The sequence below is a fragment of the Melozone crissalis genome, unplaced genomic scaffold, assembly GCF_028551555.1.
Source record: "Melozone crissalis strain CALT ecotype California unplaced genomic scaffold, PUWL_Pcris_2 ptg000075l_1, whole genome shotgun sequence".
Lineage (NCBI taxonomy): Eukaryota > Metazoa > Chordata > Aves > Passeriformes > Passerellidae > Melozone > Melozone crissalis.
In genome coordinates, this window is record NW_026535852.1 from 351,630 (window position 1) to 376,141 (window position 24,512).

Genomic DNA, 24,512 nt, shown 5'->3' on the forward strand with positions numbered 1-24,512 from the left:
TGGGTTTGCTCCAGAGCTCTGCGTGCTCTCTGTTGCTGTTCCAAGCTTCCAGTGTTAAATTGAGCTCCTCCCATGGGATAAGGACAGACTATGCCTAATTTCTTGGCTCTGACAGTGAGGCTGCAAATATCTGGCATGAGCCTGTAATCTGGCATGTGCCTATACTGTTCAATAAAATTGTTTACATTTTCCTACCAGATTTAGGTAAAAATCAAAAGAAGCTTAGGGGGTTGGTTTTTGTTGGAGTTTTTTTTTATCTGTTTGTTTTGGTTGGGGGGTTTTTTAGTGTTGCTGTTATTGAATCAGTGTTAAAATATTTTTTTTTCTGTTGTTGCTGAACACAGCGTGATAGTATTTTTAATGTTATTGATTCTTGTTTATTTAAAATGACTTGTGAAAAACTGTACTGTAACTGCTCTATGAAAAGGGACACTATCAAGAGAAGGGCTGGATATAGAAAATTAACATACTTGTATTAGAAATACTTTATATTAATAAATAATATTGAAGAATTTAAAAACAAATTGAGTCATAACACGTGAGCTGCTTGGGCTTGAAAAACCTATTTTGGGCAGCCTCAGTTGTTGTGAGGATGTCTGAAAACTGTAACTGAATTCTGTAGGTTGAGCTGATTTTTCATGTTGCTTTTCCTATCACTATTCCAGAATAAAGGACTCAATCCTTTTTTTTCCTTTTCCAGACTCTCAGTCATTATCTTTTAAAGACACAAGCTTCCCACTATTGCAGCAGCAGCTTTAATTCAGATATGTACAGAAAAATCAGAACAAACCCTCTTTTTCAGCGTTAAGTGCAAAATACACATAAAGTACATCTTTTGAGGCTTATTCTTGACAGTGTCTCTTTTTAAAAAGCAGGAAAATGGGATCACTTTAAGTGCTTGGGTACAGGGGAATAGTTTCCTACTAGAAATTGGAATTATCCAATATATTTTCTAGAGAGTTTTCCGGTTAGTTACACAAAATCACTTGTCATTTTAAAGGATTATAGAAGTAAGACAAGCAACTCTGGATTTATAATCCTGTATACCTTATACATTCTATATCTGTTCAATACACCAGGATGGGTTTTTACTTTTTTTAGGACTGAGACTTAATAGCTTAAGGCAATTTTTTTCTTTAATGTAATGTAAATCCATTGCTGCTTTGTACAACTTTTTCTACTGTGTGTTTTCTTTACTTAGATCTTGACTAAGAAATGTTGACGTCCAATAAACTTACACTTTGTTTCTTTTGAGTCACTGTGTCTTCTACTGGAATCTCTTGGCAGAGGGTGTTGTTATTTTACAAACCACTGTGTCTGCAGGGTAGGAAGTGAGTTTGTAAGAGAGCATCTTTTGTTCGGTTTGTTGGATGTAAGTCTACTTGTACATTACTAAAATAATGGGGAGTTGTTTGTTTTAGTAAATGCCTCACTGAACCTTTTACTGGAAGATACAGGAAAACCAACTGCTCCAGACAATCCCTTAAAAACTTGAGCACAGCCCAAATCCTGCTTCATGTGCAATCAGTGATTTGTGGGAGGAAGTGTCTCCATCTAAAACTGGACTGAGCCAGATGTTTGAGAAGACACAGCAATGTTTCTGATTTTGCAGCACTCTCATCCAAAGCAGTTTTGCTGCATAGATGTCCCTCTTCAAAACCCCCTGTGTGGTGTTCACAGGGGTCCCAGGAAGAGGGAAGAGACGAGGATTTGACTCCATGTTTCAGAAAGCTGATTTATTATTTTATGAATACATTATTTTAATATATTATATTAAAATGATATATTAAAACTATACTAAAAGAATAGAAGAAAGGATTTCATCAGAAGGCTAGCAAGCAAGAAGAAGAAAGGAATGACAACAAAAGCTTGTGTCTGAAAGTCTGAGACAGCTGGACTGTGATTGGCCATTAATTAAACCACATGAGACCAATCACTGATCCACCTGCATTCCACAGCAGCAGATAATCATTGTTTACATTTTGTCTCTCAGGCCTCTCAGGAGAAGAAGTCCTAAGGAAAGGATTTTTCAGAAAATACCATGGCTACAAAACCCCCTGTGTGGGAATGTAGTATGTGGATTCCCATAAAGCAGAGAATGAGCTTTTTATCTTTTGGGAATGGGGTTTACTCAGTTCCTGTCTTCACACTAGGTGTGACCTGTCTTTGAGAACACTTAGGCCAGTTTTCTCAACTTCTTGGACTCCACATTTGCTGTTTTTTGCAGTTTTTTCCACATTACCCCTGACAAGTTTCACCCACATTTAACAGAGGGGACAGTGTCTCAAGAATTAATGTCCCACGAGTTTTGTGCAAATCCTTGCCTGGGTGTGGAGGAATGGTGTCAGTGGGACACCACAAATCCAGTGGGAAGGGTAAGGTTTGCACAGAGGATGTGCTGAGCACTCACCTGCACTTTTTACCCCAGCACTTGTCACTGTGTCTGTGATCTCTGAGGGAGCAGGGCAGTGGCTCAGGTGGAACACAGGGCAGAGCTGCAGGACCAGCTCTGCCAAAGGGTTGGATCAGGGGTTAAAAGGGCACTCTGAGCTCAGGAGGATTTGGGCCTCTCCTTGAGAATGGGGACAAAGGGCTCGTGGTCTGTCCCTCTGTGGGGTATCCCTGCCCCTCACAGCTTAGGGGAGCTGTGGAAAAGGCAAAGAGAGGGTGGAGAGCTGCTCTCTGACCCACTCACAGTCTTAAACCCCCAAAGATGTGGCTCTCTCTTTCTCCTTTTAGATCAGAACAACTCCAGCTCTTCCTGCATCCAGGTAATATTGACACACAGTCCTCTCCATCTCTGTTTCAGCACAGACTGACCTCTGCTAGAATGGTTCACAGAAAATGCTCCAGAGAGAACAAAAAGCCTGTGTTTGACATAAAACTCAAGAAACAAATCAAAATTATTAAAAGTGACTGATAATGCCATGAGCATTGCACCTGTTTTTGTGGTTATTTTTGTTCCAATTCCAGCTGTCCCCTTCTAAGACAGTTGGTGTGCAAACAGATCCAGCAATGTTTACTTTTCCATTCATAGGATACTTCCATCCATCATTCAATATACAAACACAGGAGCATCCTTACTATTAGACCAACAGGGATAATATTTCTGTTTCCAGTCCTGAAATACTCTGGCAATAAAAAATTTCAAGGTGTTGGCTGTAATGAAGCAACATACACAACTTTTATTTCCCTTCCATTTTGCATGTGTTGAAAGAGTACATTGAAAGTCAGTTTCTGCTGACAAATTTGCTTTAAATTGATAACCCTTAACAATTTATTTGTTTTGTCAGTCCAGGATCTGGGATGGATTGAGCTCTTCAGTGTCATGATTGTAGTCAGCAGCTTGAGCTGATAGTTGAGGGTTCAGGCTCTCACCCAGCCACGTGAATCTCCCCAGTGAAGTCCACTGGTGTCAAAATCCTTCTGGGATTACTGAAATCCAGGGATGCTTCTCGCGGAAGGAAAAAACCATGCTGGGGTTTGCAGGCTGAAGGAACAAAGGACAATGAGGCACAAGAAGAGGTCAGATAAAGTCTCGTGACAACCGCAGCAGAGTGTGAGATACAGCGGAGAGCACGCTGTGACCCTGCCAAAAAGAACAGCAAGAAAAACACCAGTCTCTATTTTAAGGTGTCACTTGTGATTAATATGGCTCTTTTTGGGTCCCATTTATTCCCTTCTTCCCTAATGAATGAGGTGTTCCTGAGGTGTGACACCTCTAACGCTTTTTGGCTGACAGAAACTGTATTTATTACTCTTGTCATCCATTAATTTATCCTATAAAGTATATGAAAGTTTATGGGAAAAAACCTACCCGAAAGATATTAAATATTTCCTCTACAGTCTTGCACCAGGGGAAGTTTTGGTGCTCTTGGAACTGTCTGAAGACTGCAGATCCTGAGGGCTTCCCCAGGTGTGACAGCTACAGCTGTGCGATATTTGCTGCTGCTGCTTCTTTACTCATCAATCATCTGAGCAGCCAAATGCCACAAAAAGAAAACTTTGCCTTGTTAGCTCACATTCAGGTTATTTGTTTCAGGAGAAATTTGACAGAGGTCTGTAAAGGCATGTAAACAAATTTTTCAAAAGCATGAGGGAAAAAACTGTAAAAATACCAAATTCTAAGTCTGGAGGAGATTCACAGATACTAAAATGACATCTGAAATTGGGTGTATTTTACCAAATATTTACTACAATGCTTAAGAGAGGGAGAATCACATAGAATCTTTGTTCTATGGAGATGATCCTATAATCTATTCTGTGCCTCTAATGCTGTGTGCAGGCATCAAGGAGGAGACAGAAACAAAAGACTGCACCATCACACTCAAAGCATCACAGTGAAGGTGAAGCCCTCTCTCCGTATATGCAAAGGTCCTTGGATTTTCTTACCTGAACTGGAGCATTTTCACTGTTCCTCTGGAGGAAGGCATTATTAGGAATATAGGAAGCCTGTTGGTTTCCTACAAAATTCCTTTTTGTGCTGCTGTTCTCAGTCTAAAACGTGAAGATGTCTTTTGCTACTTACCAAGTCCTTTCTGATGTGCCACATTCCCAAAGCCAGCTGGTCTCAGCGTCCTCAGGCATTTGTCTGAGGAGCTCACGGGTGCTTGTCCTGCCCGGGAGAGGCGCTCACTCCTGGCGAGTCCCAGCATCAGCACCTCTGGGGATCCTGGCGCTCTCTGGTGGAGAGAAAAGAACCGGATCCAGCACTGAAAATAAAGGAAAAGGAAAAAAAAAAAAAAAGAAGAAGAAAAAAAAAGCAGCTTGGTGTGTTTTAGTTTCTAAAAACTCAGGGTATTTCACTGAAGTTTTGGTCCATATGTTTTTGAAGAGTCATCGTCATAGAAAAAATAATAGTCCCAAAAATTATTTTCCTTTTTTCCATTGCAGTGCAAGGTACAGTCCAAGCAACATGTCTGTTGTTAACCTTTGTCGCTTTTGCAAAACTGTGAGTGCTCTGGAATAGATTGAGTACCAGATATGGAATCACAGAATGGTTTTGGTTGGAAGGGATCTTAAAAACCATCCAGTGCCCCCCCTGCCATGGCAGGGACACCTTCCACTGTCCCAAGCTGCTCCCAGCCCCAATGTCCAGCAATTCCAGGGATCCAGGGGCAGCCACAGCTGCTCTGGGCACCCTGTGCCAGTGCCTCCACACCCTCACAGGGACGAATTTATAGAATTTATTCCTAAAATCCAATCTAAGCCTGCTGTCTTTCAATTTGAAGCCAGATTTCAAAAAAGGTAAAAGTGTGATCCTACAGGGAAAAGCAAAATTGTTATAATAATGACACTTCTAAATTTTGACACATATAAAATTAGTGGGTGGTAAACAGGTAGGCCATGGTTAATGCAAACATCATGGGGCCATTATTTGTTTTCACACATTCTTTTTCCTTGTGTTCTGGTTTTGGGTTAAACCATGACCCCATGAGAGGCTGAATTATTGGTGCATGAAGGGCTTCAAAAGCAAGTACAAGTGTCCTGGGTGAACCAACTTGGGTCAATTCAAATAGAATTGAAACATGGCTCTGCAGCTTTACTCTATATCTTAATACATAATTTAAAATTATGATTGGTCAAAATAAAACATTGTGACCCATCTGCTCTGAAACTGAGCCAATTTGTCAACAATTACATTCATAGTTGTAAATATAGTCATTTTTTCAAGACATATTTAGGACCAGACCTGTATTTTAATAACAAAGCCAATTTCTGATCTGATGAAACACTCAGCTCCTGGCAGTGTGTCTCCTTAAGCAATTAAGAGATGCAGGCATTTGGGCAAAGAAAACGAAATGATCGTAAATGAATTGCACTTTTCCTGCTATGAGGTCATGGTGGACACATTGCTTTTTCTTCTACAAAGATTGGTGTTTGGATAGATCAGATGTCTCCTGATTTTGCAAATGAACTGAAAATAAGAGCAGTTAGGTGGAGGTTTAATGATGTCATCACCTCTGAGCTTTTTTTATATGGAGCAAGACTCCTTCATTAAGAAGAGGATGTTCTCTGGAGGACATGAGTTTGGAAGGTTATTCCAGATCAAGAACCAGATGTGTCCCAGCCTCCTCATCCCCACACCAGCTCCAACTTATGGAAGTTTGCTTGGTGGCACATCCCTGTGCCAGATGTGGGGGTTTCAGCTGTTGGTTTTTCTGGGTCTGGATTGAAGGCACTTGAGACAGTAATTCATGTTCAGACTCAGGTGTTTATTGTTCCTTATCAATAAAACAGTCTCACTGCTGTGAGTTCAGCAGCTTTTCATTAGAAGGCACAAAATGGCAACAATCTCTTGGTACAAGGTCTTTTAGGACTAAACTATCCAATGAAGAACTGACACCTGGATTATTTTCCCTTTTACCCCAATAACTGATCCCACAGAGCTGCAATGGGGACTTTTCTGCCCAATTACAAAATGCCACCCAAACCCATGGAGAAGGAGGAGGAAGAAGCATGAAGAAGAAACCCAGGGCAACACCCTGTGCCCTCCATCTTGCTGCCATCCACAACATACTAAAAACCCCAAAACCTCAATTTCTCACCAAGTGATACACTGACACTGCTCTCTATAATCTATTTCTCACTTTTGTGGATTCCAGTCTACCCTGAAGTCTGGGAAACTTTCTCCATGAATGAGGGTCAGAGTCAGTGCTGCCCTGGGGGTCAGGGCACCCCAGAGCAGAGAGAGAAATATTCCCTGTGCCCTGGCTTTCCACAGCCAGGCTGCTGAGCACCTTCCAAAGAGGCTTCTGGCCATCCCACCTGGCCCTTGCTCCATGTCTTTGCACACCCATCACCCTCCTCCTCAAACAGCTGTAGCAAAGACTCACAAGGGGTGACTCAGATGGATGAGATGTGTCCCATGTGCTGAGCCTCACCTAGAAAGGGGCTACAGAAAACAAATTGGAGAGTCCACGTGAGGGCAGGACAACACGGGGGACCAATGTTCTGGCTTTGTGCCTCTCCTGTGCCCCACAACTCCTGAGCAAACCTGCCACAGCCAGCAGGAACAAGGACAGCCAGCAGGAACAAGGACAGGACTGTTACCTCTCTCTGGGAGAAAGGCTGAAAAGCTGCATGTGAAAGGGGAAGTGGTCCCCTCTTCCATGAGGGGACATCTGAGGGATCACATTTCAGGAACGAAGATTTCCAGGGCTGCTTCTGCCAGCAGAACTGTCAGTGAGAGTAGGCAGTGGTTCCACCACAGGCTGAGGCTATAAAATCTCAATGAAGACATGGTTATAGTCACCTTGCAGGTAAAGGTGGCATCACACAGAGTCCTGGAATGCTGCAAAAAGCTCTGCTGGCCAAAGTGCAGTTTTGACAAACTAAGTATATTTTACACTGTTGCACTCTCCAGACAAAGCACTGGTATCAAACGTCATGTTAGACTGCAAGAATGGCCTCTTATGAACCTTCCTTCTTTCTTTCACGTAGGAAACAGACTCTGGAGCACTGAGGCAGACAATCAGTGGAAAAAGTTTGTACTGATTTTATCTCTTTGCAATATATTTGTTTTTGTATTTATTTTAATTTCAGGCACTGAATATACTTTTTTTGTAAATTGTTGTGTTCACAGCTTTAAAAATGAAATTTATTAAATAACTATGATTAAATTTAATAACTATGAATAACTATAAGCCATGATGCTTATTTTTGTAACATGGCACTTGGGGTAATCTCAGACCCAACACTTTCCAGTGCTGGAGTGGTCAGGGAGGCAGGGCTGATCTGAGGCATTTGAAGGTCTCTTCCAACCTTGATGAATCCAGGACTTGGGGATTGCCCTGGGCCAGGTGCAGCACCTGGGCCTCGGCCTTGTTGAACCTTGTGAGGTTCTTGTGGTCCCACTTGTCAAGCTTGTCCAGGTCCCTGTGCATGGCCTCGTCCTTCCATGGTGTCCCTGCCCTGCTCAGCTTCCTGACCCCTGTAAATGTGCTGAGGGTGAGCTGGATCTGCTGTCTGTGTCATTAGGGAAGCCATGCAAGAGCCCCGGTGCCAAGGCAGAGCCCTGAGGGACACCTCTCATCCCAGCCCCTTGCCCAGCTGGTCAGAAGAGCAAGCCCTCAGCACTTGGTGGGGCAATAGGTGTGCCAGAGACTGAGGAAGAACAGGAATCTGACATGGGTCATGAGCTTTCCCAATGAAGAGATGTTAGGAGCTACCAAGAGATCTCTGATGTGAAGAGTCTCTTGAGCGAGAGCTCTCCCAAGGAGATGTCAGTAGCTGTGGAGAGCTCTCCAGCTGGGATGAGGAAAGCAGGAGCTGTCCTAGGGAGAAGCCCTCAGCTACCAAGAATTTTCCATGGGGAAGAGTGCAAGGAGCAGGGCCTGTCCCAAGGAGCAGTCGGAAGCTCCCCACAACCGTCTGGCTGGGAGGACTCTGTTGGCCAAGAGCTTTCCAAAGAGGAAGACTCTGCTGGGCAGGAGTTGTCCCAAGACAATGGTAGCAAACCCTGCGTGCAGTCCAGTTGGGACAATGATGGTGACAAAGAGCTTGCTCAGGCAACTGAGAAACATGAGCGTCCACAACAATGGGGCAAAGCCCTTGCTGTGGGAGAAGGATGTGACACAAACTGAGCTTCTTTGAGCTGAGTGGAGAAGAAGACAGGGAGCAAAGGCTGGGAATTTTTGCAGCAGACAGGCTCCCAGTGCCTGTCCCTCGAGGCCTGGGTTGAGCGCGGGACAGCCGAGCCGTGTCCCAAGTGCCGCTCTGGGCCTCACCTCCCTACCTGGCAGCCCAGGGCCTCCTCAGAGCACGGCGGCTTCTCCCGAGGAGCAGGAGGCAGGGACAGAGAGCCCGGTGTCTGCCCAGCTCAGCTGCTTTTTGTGCTTTTCCCAGGCCCAGGGAGCCCAGGCCCTCAGGGAGCAGCCGGCTCCCCCCAAGAAACGCCCGTCCCGCCTCAGGCGGGCGCTGCGGGCGCTGCTCCGCTGGCCCTGCCTGAGGGCACAGCCGGACAATCAGTGCCCGGTGCCAGCGCCAGGCCCGGCCCCGCAGGCCCAGAGCCTGCCCGGCGTCCTGAGGGAGCCAACGGGGCTGCCTCTGTCTGGATGTGTCCTCCAGGCCCAGCGATCCCCGGCTGCTTTGCTTCCTCCCAGGGGCATCTCCCCAAGGCCAAAAGTTATGGTGTGGCCAGCCCCAAAGCAGCAGCCATGGGGGCTCAGGGGAATCCCAGAGAATCATCAAGGTGGGAAGAGATCTTGATGGCTGTGCAGTCCCACCAGCACCCCACACTGCCATCATCACCCCAAAACCACGTCCCTAGGTGCCACCACAACATTTCCAGAGATGGCGAATCCACCACCTCCCTGGGCAATTTCTTCCAGTACCTGACCACTGTGACAGGGAAAACTTGTTCTAATATTTGATCTGAACCTCTCCTGCTGGAATGGAAGGCTGTTTTCTCTCATCTTGAAAGGATTACATGCTGGTCCTGTGGGATTGTGCCCATGAGGAATGGGCACACAGAGGAGGCGTTTCTCCAGGGATGTGTCACAGTCCTGCAGTGACAAATGATTCTTCCAAAACAGTGAAGGTAGAATTTAAGAAACAGTACTAGTAAGAAAAAAGGACCGCAACCTTCCCACTCGCAAAAACAAACAAACAAACCAAAAAACCCAACAAAACAAAACCCCCAAAAACCAAAAAACAACAACAAAAACCAGAAAACAAAAACAACAAAAAAAGGAGTAAGAATAAGAAAATTATGCAGAACTAATAGTAGTAAATAAGAACAAGAAAAGGAAAAGAATAATAAGTGAACGAGAATGATGAGAAGAAGATAAGGAGAAATAGTAGTAGTAGTAACAATAAGAAGAAAATAATAGTAAGAACAAGAAGAAAAATAAATTGTAGCAGTAAATAATAATAAGAAGATAAGAAGATGAAACAGTTTTAGAAGTAAATAATAGTATCAAATTAAAATAAACACCCACTCAGCCACAGAATGAAGGGAAGAACCTTAAGGTCCTCCAGTTCCAAATAGTTATCTTTTGCTCTCTCTCTCTGAGACATCTTGCTTATTTCTTTTACTGCTCTACCTCCCCTTTCTTGTCACATAAAATCCATGTTAAATAAAATCCGTATGTTGTTCTCATATGGTCTCCTTTGCACCTGCATTCAGGCAGAGGCCTCTCTCCCTCATGGGTTTCTAACACCTGCTCAGGGTCCCTTCCAGCCGCCAGCATTCCGGGATTCTGTCAGCTCCTCGCTTCCCTCTTCTTCTTGCCTCTGCTTTGAGCTGGGAATGTGCTCGAGAATGTCCAGCAAAGAAACCTTTCCTGTCTGCTCTAGGAGCCCATGTGGCTTTGGGACCTTGTCACCTGCACCTGCACAGCTCCCTCGAGAGGCAGAACCAGCAGCTCGGGAGCCTTGGGAATTCCTCTCTGTGGTCCATGGCACACACTACAATGGTCTGGAATTCCAGTTTCCAGCAAGGAAAAGATGTTCCTGCCCTTTAAGGCAAACCTCTGAAGGGGCTGCAAGCCAAGTGGAGCAAGATCTTGCAATGACAGTGCATGACCAGCTTTCATAACTTAATCAAGCGTTGTTTTAGCACGTGGATTGGGAAAAAAAAATCAGGCGAGGGTCTGTGCTTGGGAGTTGCCACAGGTAAAGACAGACAGTATGAAAGAAGCAGAGCAGGCACCTGCCCCATACCCACAGCGAACCCTTCTACCCCTGGGAAATGGGGTGCCCCCTCCCTGTCCCCCCTACCCTCCGAGGAACCAGACACCCACTCCAAGCCCTTCTACCCCGGGCACCAGATTCTCGTACAAGTCCTTTTACCCCAGGGGCTCCGGGTGCCTGAACTCCGCTGCCTTCGGAGGCACAAGGAACTCACCCTGGGCCCCTTTTCTCCAGAGCACCAGGAGCACATCATGAACTTGTATCCCCAGGGGCTCATCCCAACCCCTCTTACCCCCGGGAGCACCGGGGGCCCACCCAAGCCCGTCTCCCCCTTCCGTCCGTGGGCCAACGGGCGCCCACCGCCGCCACGCAGCGGGGCACGGCGGGCCGCGTTCGCCGCCTGGCAACCGCCCCCGCTGGGCAGCAGCCAGAGCCGGCGCCGGGCCGAGCATGCGGCCGGGGCCGGGCCCCTTCTCCGCCGCCCTGGGGCGGGGACTGCGCCGTGGGCGGGCGGGGCAGCGCGGCACGTCCCAGGGCAGCGCCGGTGCCTGCGCCGGCGCCCGCGGGTCGTGCGAGAGCCGTGCGGGGCTGCGGCCGCCGCTCCCCGCCGGGCGCGCGTTGGACCCGTCCGGAGTCGCGGCCCCATTATGGTCAGCCATGGCGTGGCTGCCGGGCGGGCTGGCCGAGCTGCGCTGGGGCGCGCTGGTCGCTCTCTTCGTGGCGGCGCTGGCCACGCTGGCCGTGTACCTGGTGCAGTACGCGCTGCTGGCGCTGCGGAGGGGCCGCCCGCCGCTGGCCCCCGCTCCGCCGGTACAGCGGGACGAGCTGCTGGAGGAGGGCGGCTCGGTGCTGGCCTGGGCGCTGTCGCGGGGCAGCTGGAGGCGGCAGTGGCGGCGGGCCTGGGTGGCGGCGCTCCGAGCCGAGGCGGCGGAGCGGGCGGTGAGTGCCGGGATGCAGGTGATGGAGGGAGGGAGGGAAGGGACGGGGGATGGCCGGCGGCGGCTCCCCCGCTCCCGCCGGGACGGGGCCGGCACCTCCCGGCTGTGGGGCATCGCTCCGGGACGCGGCTCCGGGCGCTCCCCGCTGTAGGGACGCCGGGACTTGCTGCAGGGATGTGCCGGGTGTGTGACTGACCCTCCGTGTGTGTGTTTGAATATTTGCACGTGTGCGTTCGGTGGCTGCTTGGCAGGGATTGCAGCAGGGAGCCGGCCGGAGGCGCGGAGTGGGAGCAGGGAAGGATGAGGAGGAAGGAAAGCCCCGACCCCCGCAGCCCCTGGCAGGGGTTCGCTCCGCCGATAACATTGTTCGGGCGTGGGGAGGAGGAAACAATGGAAACTTCCTGGCCTGGGCCTGGGGCCCGTCCTTCGGCAAATAATTCCCAGAGCTGGGCTTCCCCCGCCATGCCTCAGGCCCTGCTGTGTGTGCTGTAACTCCGGGGGCTGGTGGCTCCGAGCCCGCTGGAAGGCGGATGGGATGCTCAGGGTTTGGTCAGGTTGCCTGTACCTGGGTCAGGGAGGATGCACAAAACGCGGGGTTTCTTCCTGGAAAAGGTGCAGTGTGGCATCCTGCGCGTTGGTGTGTGTTGGTATGCCCGATGAGGTGAGGAGGTTAAGTGAGGCTGTGGCAAGCTGATTTCCTGGTCCTGAGGACTGAACCCTTGTCGTGTCAGTGCAAAGTGCTGAGGATAAACTCTAGGAAGTGGCATGTCAGTGCAAAATGCTGAGGATAAACTCTAGGAAGTGGCAGTGGCATGTCAGTGCAAAATGCTGAGGATAAACTCTAGGAAGTGGCATGTCCCCAGCTCTCTGAATTTGCGTGCGTCCCAGACGGAAGAGGTTCCTTCTTACATGTCAGAGAGCAGGCTGGGGAAGAAGGAAGAGTGGGGCAACATGTGTGTGTGAAAGATAAGGAATAAAAATGAACACTTCCCAAGTATCATTGTTGGGCAGTAGAAAGAATGTATTTTGTGCACCCTTTCGAATCGTGCGATGTGGTTGAGAAATGAGTGGGCTGTGCTAAGAAGTGAAGGTTGGTGGAAGAGAAAGGTCCAGACAGCTTGAGCACAGGTGCTGGAACTGAAAGTAACCAGCCACAAGTGACAGCTTCCTGTCCCTGAGCAGAGGACAGAGCCCCTTGAAGGGACAGGGACAGGCACACCCTCCCTGCCCAGGTGAGAGCTGGAGCCGGGAGTTCAGCGCCTGGCACTGCAGCCTGGCATTGCTCCCTCCCAAAACAATGTCAGCAGCACAAAGCTAATGAAATTCCTGCGTGCAAAACAACCTGGGGTGATGAGGGAAGTGAGGCTGAGTGCTCTGTGTGGGTAGCAGGTGAAGAATGCAGTGCTGATGCTTCTGAAAGTATGACCTCAGTGCCCAAGGCTGCCTTGCTTGCTGTCTGTGTGAAGACTGAGTGGCTGTCATCACTGTCTGCCTCCACTGATGAGGAGGGCTGGGCAGGGGAAGGTTTCTTTCCTCACCTCTGCAAGATGATATTTGGGGTTTCTTAGTTTTGGCATAGCCTACTGCAGCCCTGTTAGTGGGCCAAACCAAACACGCCTTTTCAGACTGCAGCACTGATAAATCTTTGCTGAAGAGCAGCAGTTTTGCTGGACTCTCTTGTTGTTCACGGACTTGGCTCTGCACTGTGTACCTTGATATTCTACTACAGGGAAAGATGAGTTATGATTAGGCCCATAGTTATGTCCTAAGTATATGTTTTCAGGCTCTACCCTGTATTATGTAGTGAGGTGTCATGCAATTAATACATGGAAGTTTTGACATTTGCAATTCCAGGAACTTGACTGGCAGTGCATTTTTATCGCTTGTTTTCAAGTGATGGGTTCATCACCTAATGATGCTTCTTTTTTTTCTTGTTAGGATTCTCAGTTGCTTACATTTGAGGAAGATGACCCAGCAGAGCCACTTGAGCTAGCAGTTAAAGAAGTTACCAGCATTGTAAAGTCAGCTGGAGAGAAGGTAAACTTTGGATTTGTTGCCTTTCAGTGTACTTTGGGTCAGGAAATGTTTTATTAGTGTGAGTGGGAAATTTATTTGTCAACAGATCTGTACCCTTGACCTGTGTTTGTCAAGGCAGGTAAGAGGCTGCCCTCTAAAGAATCTGTGCAAACTCCCTGCATTGATTCACTTCTTTTGCATGTTGTGAGCAGAATGTGCTCCAGGGCTTCCACCAAATGCACAATAACCAGGGTTATGCCAAGTTTGTAGCTACACCCTCAGTGAGCTCATGGAGCAGCCCTCTTCTCCTGATGATGTTCTCCCATCCCATTGCTGAAGTGTGCAGTGGGAACTGCATTGAGAAGAAGGAAATTTCTCTCCTGGCACTGGCAAACATCTTTGTCTCCTCTTGCTGTTTGTGTGGCTGATGACAGGTTTGCTTCCTACGTGGAGCTGAGTGAGGATCAGTGGAACAGGTGCAGAGTCCTGAGGGTGAAGTCTTCACTCTGCTGGTCCTTGTATTCAGTGATTTCAGCAAGTGATTTCTTTCTTTCCTCCTCTCCCATTGCAAATACTGGGAGGTGGTTCAGTGTCTGTGAAATTAAAATAAGGCAGAACATGGCTCTTGGAACAGTAAAAATGCTTTAAAAGGGATAAAAAACCCCTATATATGTTTATTAGCAATGATAGTTCCTGCATTTTTGTCCTAGTGACTGGTTACATTAGGCACCTGCATCAAATTAGCCTAATGCTTTTTTCTTTTAGTTTTGCTTTGTTATTTTGCTTTGCTCATCTGATTTAGATGCTAAGCAGCTCTACTATGATTCCTTTGAAAACTATGCATGCTTATCTGCCTGATACACAACTTAGAGGCACACCCTGACTGGTGGCAGCTGGGGATTGTTAACATGTAAAGCTGTTTGTGTACTTATTTTCTCCCTTTTTTAATTTTTATTTTTTTTTTTTAGTACCCTGAAATAAATGAGTAATAAAATCCCTGCCCCAGCAGTGGGGCTGGAGAGCCTGGACTTGGTAGGGCTGTAGGGTTGGCACAAGTGTTACTCTGTGCCACTGGAAGATGCCAGGATGGGAGATTTTAAGGAGAGGGCACTGCTAGGTCTGAAGTTGATGTGCTGTGTCATGTGTGAAGCCAGGACCCCAGGGAGAGCTGCTGCAAATAACAGCACCAAAAAACTGCTGTCTTGCAGTGCAGTGTCCAAAATGTTGCTGGAAGGGACAGGCAGGGCTGGGTTGAGCCATTCCAGCATCTTAATGGAGGTGTTACACTGCAGACAGAAATCTGATGTGCTTTCAAAACAGCTTAGACTAATAGAAGCACATTTTATAATGTATTGGAATAAAAAAAGGTTTGTTTTTATACATTGGGTTCTTCTGAACACTGCCAAAACCCATTTCAGTCATCTTGTGCACAGCTGCTGGAAAAAGTTCTCTGAATCACTTATTCCTTCACTTAAGGTACAACCTGAATATTTATTTGAATTACAGGGTATAATAACCTTAGAGTGGCAGTCTGGTAGCTACTTTTCCTTCTTCTTTAAATGCATACCTTTCTCTAAACACCTCAGGAGTTCTCTTATATGATAATTGTGTCTTGTATTTCCTGAGGTAATACCAAGGTTGTTTGTTTGGTTTTTTTTTTTTTGGTGTTTTCTTTTTTCCCCCCCATCCTCTTCAAACTCTCAATGTTTGCATGTGAAATCAAAATCTCTCTCTGCAGCTTGCCCAAACTCAAAGTTGCAGACATGGCTGGAATGCTGCTGCTTCTCATCTTGGCCCAAGCTGTGGTGATAGGAACAGAGCTGCTCTGTGGCTGGAGGTTACACCACACTGCCCCTTGATAAAGCCTTATTTATGTGTTGCCTTCCCCCCAATTTTGGGCCAGAGCCTAAATATATAGAATGAAGTGGCCTGTTTTCATTGTGTGGTATTGGTTGTTTTGTTTTAATAAAGTAAACATTAGAAATATTCTTGGCCTTAGCTTTTTCTGCCAGCCTTTCCATTAGTGCAGTCTATTTCCAGAGGACTTGAACTTCACAGCAGAAACAGCAACAAAAAAGGCAATGAAAAAGAGGATTCTCTTGCTGGGGACTTGGCACAGAGGGTTTGGATGGAGCAGGCTGTGACAGAAGTCTCCCTTTTTTTCTGCTTCACACTCAAATGGAAAGGGGTAAAATTCCTTCAGAGTGCCATTTAATGTCACTGCTGCACTCCTGACTGGGACCATTCCTGGTGTTTATTTCTGATTATTTTTGGTGGAGTGAACTATGCTGACTGTGATGTACAGTTCCTGTTGTCTTTTAACTCCCCATTTTACTTCAAAAGCCATCCCAAATCTTTGCTGCTTTAATGACTGGGGTTTCTTAACAAGCCTAGATGGAATTATAGCCCATGGAGATTTTTTCCTTGGCTTTTTTTAGTTTTTGCACTAATATAATCCTTTCTTCTTAATATGTTTACTCTTCTTTCATGGGGCTTGCTGTCAGTAAATGTATTATGAAGGGATTATATTTTCTTCCAGCTTTTGTTTAGCTTGCCTGCATAAGTTGCTCCTTAAATCTCCTTTTACAATGCTCTCCTGTCTCCTGAGTCTCTCCTGTGCACCCATTCTCAGCAGCAGCTCCAATTAAATCCATGTTTTTGAGCTTGATGGCTGAAGGGCCACACAGCCCTACAGGTAAAGTCTCACAATGCACGGAGGCAGCTTCTTTTTGGCTCTGGAAGTTCTTTCCTGAGGGGTTTTGGGCTCCAGTCTGCCTCTCCTGTGGCTGCTTCACGCTATGAGTGCCTTGCTGCATCAAGGTCTCTCTCCCTGTGGTGCTGTCCTGATAATAAACTGGAGTTGTTAATTCTTACACACACACACTCTCTCTGTATTTTGTGTTGCATTCCTCTCCTGCTTTTCAAGGTCTTTCAGCTTTCCTGTGTGATGACCTAATCTTCATTTATGTTGCTGATTCCCAGCTTGCTTTCCTGAGCATCACGTTTTCTTTTAGGTTTCTCCTGAAGTATTTTGGACTTTTAACTGTGGGATAGGCTTGGTGCCTGAAAGAATCTTTGGTGACCTGTTTGCAGCTTTCACCTCCCTGCTCACTGTGCTGTCCTCTCCCTTTCAAACATCCCTTAATGGGGGAGTGATGGAGTAAAAGCTTAATTGCTAGTGGGGTGAGGCTACAGGAGTAAACAAGACAACATTATGATCCAGCCTTCTTCAGAGCTGAGTGCCTGGTCAGGGGAGGACATCCTGATGGGAGTTTGTTTGCTTCACTGGAGGTGATCCTGTGTAGAAAAAAAAAAACCAAAGCAAAAGCAAAACCAAACAAAACAAAAAACCAACCCCTCCCCCCCAAAAAACCAACCAACCAAAAAAAAAAAAAAAAACCAAAACCAAAAAACCTAAGCTTTTTTCCTTTTTAAAAAAATAAAAATTTTGTCACTCCATCAACAAAAACCACTTTCCTACAATCCTGAGTTTGGCTCTGTCTTCCAGCTGCTGCTGCAGATGTGTGTGAGCCTCCTTCAGGCTTGTGCCACATCTGCCAGCTGGGCACAGGGATCAGGGAAGCCTGAGCACCCCAAACTGGCTCTGCAAGCGAATTACTGTCCAAGCTACCACAGCACAAACTGGCAAACCTCTCTGGGCTTTTCTGTCTCCTCTTGGTCTCTGTGTCTTCACTGTGCTGTGTCTCGGATGGTTTGGAAAGGTTTGCATGATAGTGAGGCCAAATTAGCAATTCTAGTTCTGGTATTGATTTATATTCCCCTTTCTGAAATGTAAGTACTGCTTCCTGTCTTTGCACTGTTTGATGTTCATTTGAACTTCTTAGGTGGATTGAAAATCCTTCCTCTCCTGTCTCCTTGTACTCTCTGCTTGTCACTCTTGCTCATTCTCCATTTTTTCCACCTATTTGAATTTGAATGTGTTGGTCTCAAAGGAGTGGATAAATTCACATGTTCCATCGACTTCTGCTTTGTTTCTGTTGCTGACATGGAAACTCACTCTCCTGCACTGAGTCCATCCCTCCCCTGCCTTCACTGTGCTGTTTACCACCATTTGGAAAACTGGTCTGAGGTTTTCACTGTATTTGCAGGCAAATTCAGTTTGATACTGGCTCCTAAAAACCCACACCTGCCTGGGTTAGACATTGCATTTGTCATCTCCCCTTCATTTGCCCTGGTCACTTGGTCAATTGTTTGGGTAAAGGAGTGGAGAAGAAGCTGCAGAAACCCCCTCAAGGAATGAAGGAATTGGCTCTGGTAACCAAGAAGATCATGTAATTCTTCTGAACAGCTGAGTGCTAATGACTGTCAAAAGGCAGAAGTTTTTGACTTGAAAAATATTCTTGTGGTGAGGTTTTCAGCTGAGCACACAAACTGTCTGTGTGGCCATTGACAAGATAAGTTTTTCATGCCAAAAAGAAAAGCCTTTTCATAGTAAAACCCTGTGAGACAGATGGGAAACTGTGAGGGTCCTAAATCTTACAGTGAGATCAAGGCAACTTTCACTGTGTGGCTGCCTCATGGTTAATTCTGATTCTCTTGTGAAAATGTTAAATATTTGTATTACTTACATAGTACTGAGTAACCTCAAGTAACCTGCTCTTTCTGGAAGTAAATACCAAGTGCAGTAAAAAGAATTTCCTTCTAGAAAACAAACAGAAAAGGCAATCAAGGCCTGTTCTGCTGGGGGTTTTACAAACACATGTGGTGTGGTCAGGGCCTGGGGAAGGTGAGGGAAATGTTCCCCATCAGGGCTGTCAGAACTTCCCCCTAAAGTCACAGCCAGGGGGGGAACCTGCTGCTGTACTTGGGGAGGGAAGAGTAAAGAAAAGGGAACGTGTAATGCACAAATTAATGGGGTGCCAGTGCCAAAACTGGAACCTCAAGGCAAGAAGGCACCGTGTGTGAGGAGCAGGGGCACCATGGTGCTTCTTGAGATTTTTCCTTCCTTTTTTCAGGAAGGAAAAAACTGAGCATTTTGAAGCCTGTCCAGAGGAACTGCAAAGAGAAAAATTCTGGATATAGAGGGAGAGGGCATAGCAGGGAAAGGGCTTTAATACCTCTGAGTACACAAATTTGGACACTTGACTTTCTCACAAAGATAGTCTTGCTCAACCCACAGTGCTTTTTCAGTCTCCTTTGTTCCTGTGGTTTCTTATCTGGAAGAGAATTGCTTTTAGGATAATTGTACTCGGAGTTTTAGGTATGTGTGAGCAGGTTGTGTCACAGCACCTGCAGCTCAGTGGAGATGAGTGTCCCAGCATTTTCCATGTGGGGAACTGAGCCCAGCCAGGTCTGGGAGTTCTGGCCACTGCAGCTCATCCCATGATGAGGATGTCAGGTCAGGGATGGAGAGGAGAGGCTGGAAACAGCAGGAATAACCCTGGCAGTGGGGATTAAGTACCAGCTGTGCATGGGGAGGGATGGCAGAGGACTGAGGAGGAGCAGGGACACAAAGGTACCTGAGGAAGGGCAGGGAACTCCTTCCATGGAGAGAAGGGTGTTTGTGCCAAGGGAGATGCTGGAGGGAGGAAATACCTTGATATTGGTTTATTTGTACTGCTACTTCACCTCACCCCATTTCTGCTGATTTAGGAGATGTGCCTTGCCCAGAGGTAGGATCACAAGAGGGAGCTGAGGGGTGACCCCTCTGGGAGCTCAGAATCAGCTGCTCCCAGCTGCTGTGCAGGGCTTGGTTTTTAAAGAACAGTTTGTTATGAAAGTGACAGGTTTTCTAGACTCTAAAACACAAAGGGTTGATAACTGGAGGTGTCTCTGGTGAGGGGAGTGGGAGAGACAACAAGGAATATAAATGAAATTAAAGAACTCTCTTCCTATCAGTCCAGGTTCCTTTGTTTTCTTGTGGACACCTCTCCTTCTTTCTCCCCCTGCCAGCCAGAAAGGGCTGCTTTGCCTGGCCCTCCCTTCTGCAGCTCTTCATCTGTGCAGAGAAAATGAATTTGAAGAAGCAGGTTGGAACAAGGCAGGGGGAAAAGGAGCGGAGCACGGGAAGCTTCAATGTTTTTCTTTGTGTGCCTGCCATGGGGGAAGTGGCCTACATATTTCTGCTTGGGTCTATCAAAATCACCTGCTACACTTCTAAAGGAATGTCACTCAGCAAGGGAAGCAGCAGTTGCAGTCTCTTTAATCACCTTTTCACCACTTGTGGCAGCATTGGAGATGAAAACAAAGCTGCTTTCTCTTCAAATTCTAGCCCAGAATTCTGCTTCTCTCAGTATTCTGACTCCATCATCCATCCTGCTCCCAGAACAAAGGGATTCACCTGACATAAATACATATTATTTTCCATTTACAAACATGGAACCACTCCTTTTGATGATTGGATTAAAAGCTGACAGGTGGCTGTATGTGAGTGCCACAGTTTTTTTAGTAGAAGTGAGGGCAGAAGGGGAGTAGGGCTTAGTAGAGGTCATTGGCAGAAAATAAATTAATCAAGGAGACTAAAAGTCCAAACTTCACTGGTCTGGGCTTTGAAATGAATGGTAAAAATACATTTAAAAAACTGATTTAGCATCTCTTGACGAAACACAGAAAGAAAAATGAAAGTTCTTCCACCTGCAGTGTCTGTTTCCATCCTTTACTTGGAATTAAACATGATTAAGAAATAAATGGCACATGAACTCATTTGCCAGCTCTCTGGCCACACTTTTATTTCTTTTAAAAACATTAATCAACCACGTACTTGGCAACCTTGGCTCTTGGACGTCCAGAAATTCCAGATGAATTGCTCTGCATTGCGTGTACAGCAAGTCCAGCTTGTTCTGAATGCATTGAACTTCCTATAAATGTGTGGAAAAAACATGTATGGATGATAAACCACTGCATTTAGGATATGGAAGTGGCAGCAGTTTTTGCATCAAACCTGTCCTTTTTCCACAAAAAAGAGGGAAGAACCTTTTCCCTTTTGGAATCTTTAAAGTGTCACTGTGTCAGTCTTTGAATGAAAGGAATGATTCTGTGTTTCATGTCAGCTACAAGTAAAACAAGCAGCTGGAAGCAGCTGGGTTCTTTGTTCTTGTTAGCTATTAAAAATCATTTCTATTTTACCATAATACTGGGTGTTGGTGTTTGTATGGGATTAAGGTCAGAAGTCACTTCTGAAGGAATCTGGACTTTGGGAAAGGGGAGAGTTGAGGAAAACTCATTTGTCCACTTCTACACTATAATTTGCAAAGATATAACCTGAAAAGGCAAATCTTATTGCTTGGGGTGTGGTTGGGATTTTTATTTGTCATATCCACCTCCCCACCCCCTGCTCCTTTGTAATTAAGTCTCTACCTTAATGGATGTACTCAGGCCCTTGATAAAGCCCTGGCCATCCTTAAAATGTACCCCAGAGAGCCCAGGGAGATGAAATGTATTTAAGGAGAGACAGATAAGGATCTTCCAGGAGTTACATGATTCCTCTCAAAGCTTTCAGCTTCAATTCCAGTGCCCATAATTGGAGCAGTAAGTGCACAAGCACAATTTAATAGCAGCATGCAGAGTTTTTGTCAGACAAACCTTGCAGGGAATTATTTGTCTGTGCATTGCATTGACCTGGTTCCCTGTGCCTGAGTCAGTGAGGAGAGCGCAGCTGTCCTTCCCACAGTGGAGCTGTGGGGACAGTAACCACAGGGGGACAGTGACAAGCAGCTCTCCTGCACCACCAGCACATCTGTTTGCAAAACAAACATGCCTCTGTGGTGCGATGAATAATTCCTGACTTCCACCCCATGGGCTTCCCTGTGCTGCCAGGAACCCTCCAGGAATTTCTGCACACTCCAGGAATTTTGCCTGGCAGCTCCAGCAGCTCAGTCGGTTTGCAGAGGGGAGGGAGCAAAAACTGTCCTGTGTTTACAAACTCAGTGTGATAACAAGTTAAATTACTGCTCCTAAAAGTGTATTGCACTCAAGTGGCACTCAGACTTTCCCCAGACATTTAGCTTTGTCACCACATTTCAGGCTTTCTTGGTTTGGTCAAAGGTTTGAATAAATTCTTAAAGGCTCCTGCTCCTTCTTACCCACTGAGAACTGGAATTACTCAGACAGAATCCTCTGCTGTAGCAGCAGGTTTATTCCAGTTTCACATTTTCTTTAGTTTCACTGAACTAAAGATTGTATGGTAAATCAGCTGCTGCTCAGGGCAGAAGAGGAAGAAGAACAAACATCTTTGCCCTCTTGGAGCTTTTAATACATAGATTTGTGAAATGGAAAGGAGTCCTTGTCAGACATGGAGTTACTTCTGAATTAGGTAATAATACAAAAGAAATTTTGGGAAATGCCATTATTTGCTGGTATTAGATTTCATGTACAGATTTGAACACTTGAACTTTGTGCTTTCAGAAGGAGGTGGGAACATGAATGAAATTGCTTAGAAATTTCCCACCTGTGAAACTTAGCATAATTCTGCTAGCTTTAATTCCTGGCTTATTTTCTTTCTGGCCTTCACCAGACCTTCTGAAGACTAATTTGTTTTCCCTTTGTTTCCCCTCATCCTTTTCCTTTTTCCAGGTGGTTTCTTGCAATGTTGTGGGGGATTCTGTGAAATTCCTCGTTGCTGTCTCAGCCCCTCCGCCTGCGGCTGCTGAAGCTCAGTCCTATTTTGTGAAGCTGTCCCCAGTCCACCTGCAGGTGAAAACTCTTAAGTGTTGTTCTCTCTTCCCTTCTTTTTGTTTCCCCTCTGGGGCAAGTGGTAAATGCAGAAATTAAGCTGCCTCTTCAGGAGACTGGGGATAAATAACATGTTGTGTAGACTATTTGAATATCTAAAACAATTCCCTTTTTAAAATGGCATGAACTCTCAAACTTAAGCAACTTCTGCCTCCTCAGAGTGTCACTTTGCAGTTATCTACTCAGAAACTGATGTCATTCTTCCTGTGCTGAGCCTTAGAGTGGAGATTGACCTACAATTTCCTTACAGGACACCACAACAACTCTGCAATAACTCTTTTCCTGTCCACAGCTTCAGCTCTCTGTGAAAGACAAAGGAGAAGATGTCAAAGTTGAGTGGCTCCTCATTAACACCGATGAAATCAACTTTGAAATCCAGCCAGCAGTGCAGGAGGTCAGTCAGTTTTTATTTGTTGTAATGGTAGAACAGATGAGTCTCCATCCCCTTGATCCAAAATGTGGTGTAAAGCATCTCCCATGGATCATCTATCAAATCCCTACACCTCTGAAATCCAGCAACACCGCTCAAGATGACTGAAACAAGTCTGTATTTGACAGACAAATGACTTTGCAAACATCTTTCATCTAAATTCAAGGTGTGAAAAATGTCTGTTCCTAAATATCTTCTCTCAGAACACTTCTAAAATAATAAAAAAAAAAAAACCAGTTGTGATGGTATTTCCACCAAAGCAATTAAAACGTTGCTCCTTCCCTAATTTAAATTAGTTTTGAAGTCTGGCAGCAATAGATCAGAAATGGCTGTGAAAAATACAGTTATTTAAGGAAATGATGGATGATCTAAAAATATTTTGTTGCTTTTGGAATTGCACCTGATCTTTGTGTACGAGCACTGATTCATTGGACCATCCCCTGCAGGTTTCATCTTGACTTGGATTCTCTTCTGCCTTTGACCCTTCACAGTTTTTTATTTTTGGCACAAATGTGGTGATTTAACTGTTTCCTACAGCTGTGGGGAAGACTTGTTTGTGTTTTGTGAAGTTGTTTTCTTGACTGAAGGCCTTGTTAAAAAGTAATTTTATTGTAGAGCTGCTTCTGTACTGAGAGAGGTACAATCATCATAATTTATTACCACAGCTTTTGTCTATAAAAATGTGAAACTCATAACTAAAGACAGAGAAGCCTTTTGAAGTGTGTTTTAATGTAGGATTTACCATGCGCACATAGCATGTAAATGACCTTCATATGCTGGGGTGGCATGTTGATTATCCACATTTGAACAGTCATTAACTATTAAACCCTTCCTGACAAACACAGATGACTCTGGTGCAGTCACTGGGCTTCACAATCAGCTTTTTGCTAGGTGCCCAAGCCCAGCTTTGCAGAGTTGCACCTGTTCTGCTTTGCCTGCATGTTTGGAATGAGCCTGTTAAGTCCTTTATTCATTAGAGGGTTTTATTTTCACTTTTGAAGTTTGTGTTAGCACTTACAGAAGAGGAGAGACAATAAACAAAGAGCTACAACCTGTGAGCAAGGAGCAACTCCTAAACTTCAATGTCAGCTTTTGTGTCTTGTTTTCTTCCTCTTTCAGAAGCAATGCTGTGTGTACAAATAAATACCTCTAATTACTTGTGATTATCTGCACAGGGGTTTTGACATCACCCAAGCTGGGTGTAATAACCCATTTTCTCTGGGTAATGGCTGGGTGAACCTGAGTTGTGTTGGGCAACCTGGCTGACTGGTAGGGTTTGGTTTTACACAATTTACATCATGTGCTGATGTGCCCCAGGCTGGCTGTGCTGTTCACCCCTAGCCCAAGTCAAACCAAAGTGAAACCTGTTGTCTTTATCATTTTGGGGTGGCAGTTAAGCCATTATGGTTTGTATTGTTGAGGGAGTTGTGGTGGAGAGTAACTTTCCAAAAAAAGGATGGCTAAAAATGAGACAGAGCTGGCAGGAGGCTCTTTAATCAATCTCCTTTCCAAATAACTATGGAAACAACAGCAAATACCTTTGAGCAGAAGTCCAGTGACTGAGGTTGCTGTTGTTACTGTTAAATAACAGATGTCATATTAGGCTGATGGCAAAGCATGTGAGGCAACTGGGATTTTACAATTTAGATAAGAGCAGGTGAGGGAAACTACCTCCAAAACAATGAAGACTAACCATAATTTATCTGCTTATTTAATTAACTTAAGTAATGAAATTGCTGTTACTAAGGCTTTAAAAAGCCTGATTTACTGTGATCTTTATTCAAGTGAGTGAGTATTATCTG

At 45.6% G+C, this 24,512-nt stretch overlaps 1 protein-coding gene across 1 annotated transcript in view; it reads left to right on the top strand.

The window, feature by feature from the left end:
* Positions 1-11,238: 11,238 nt before the first annotated feature.
* C2CD2 (C2 calcium dependent domain containing 2) overlaps positions 11,239-24,512 on the top strand; it is a 35,666-nt gene continuing 22,392 nt past the window's right edge. Inside the window, exons 1-4 of the mRNA XM_054290055.1 lie at positions 11,239-11,574; positions 13,512-13,610; positions 22,122-22,241; positions 22,573-22,674. Of these exons, the coding sequence (XP_054146030.1) occupies positions 11,293-11,574; positions 13,512-13,610; positions 22,122-22,241; positions 22,573-22,674 (603 nt within the window). The 5' untranslated portion in view covers positions 11,239-11,292. The remainder of the gene's footprint in view (positions 11,575-13,511; positions 13,611-22,121; positions 22,242-22,572; positions 22,675-24,512) is intronic.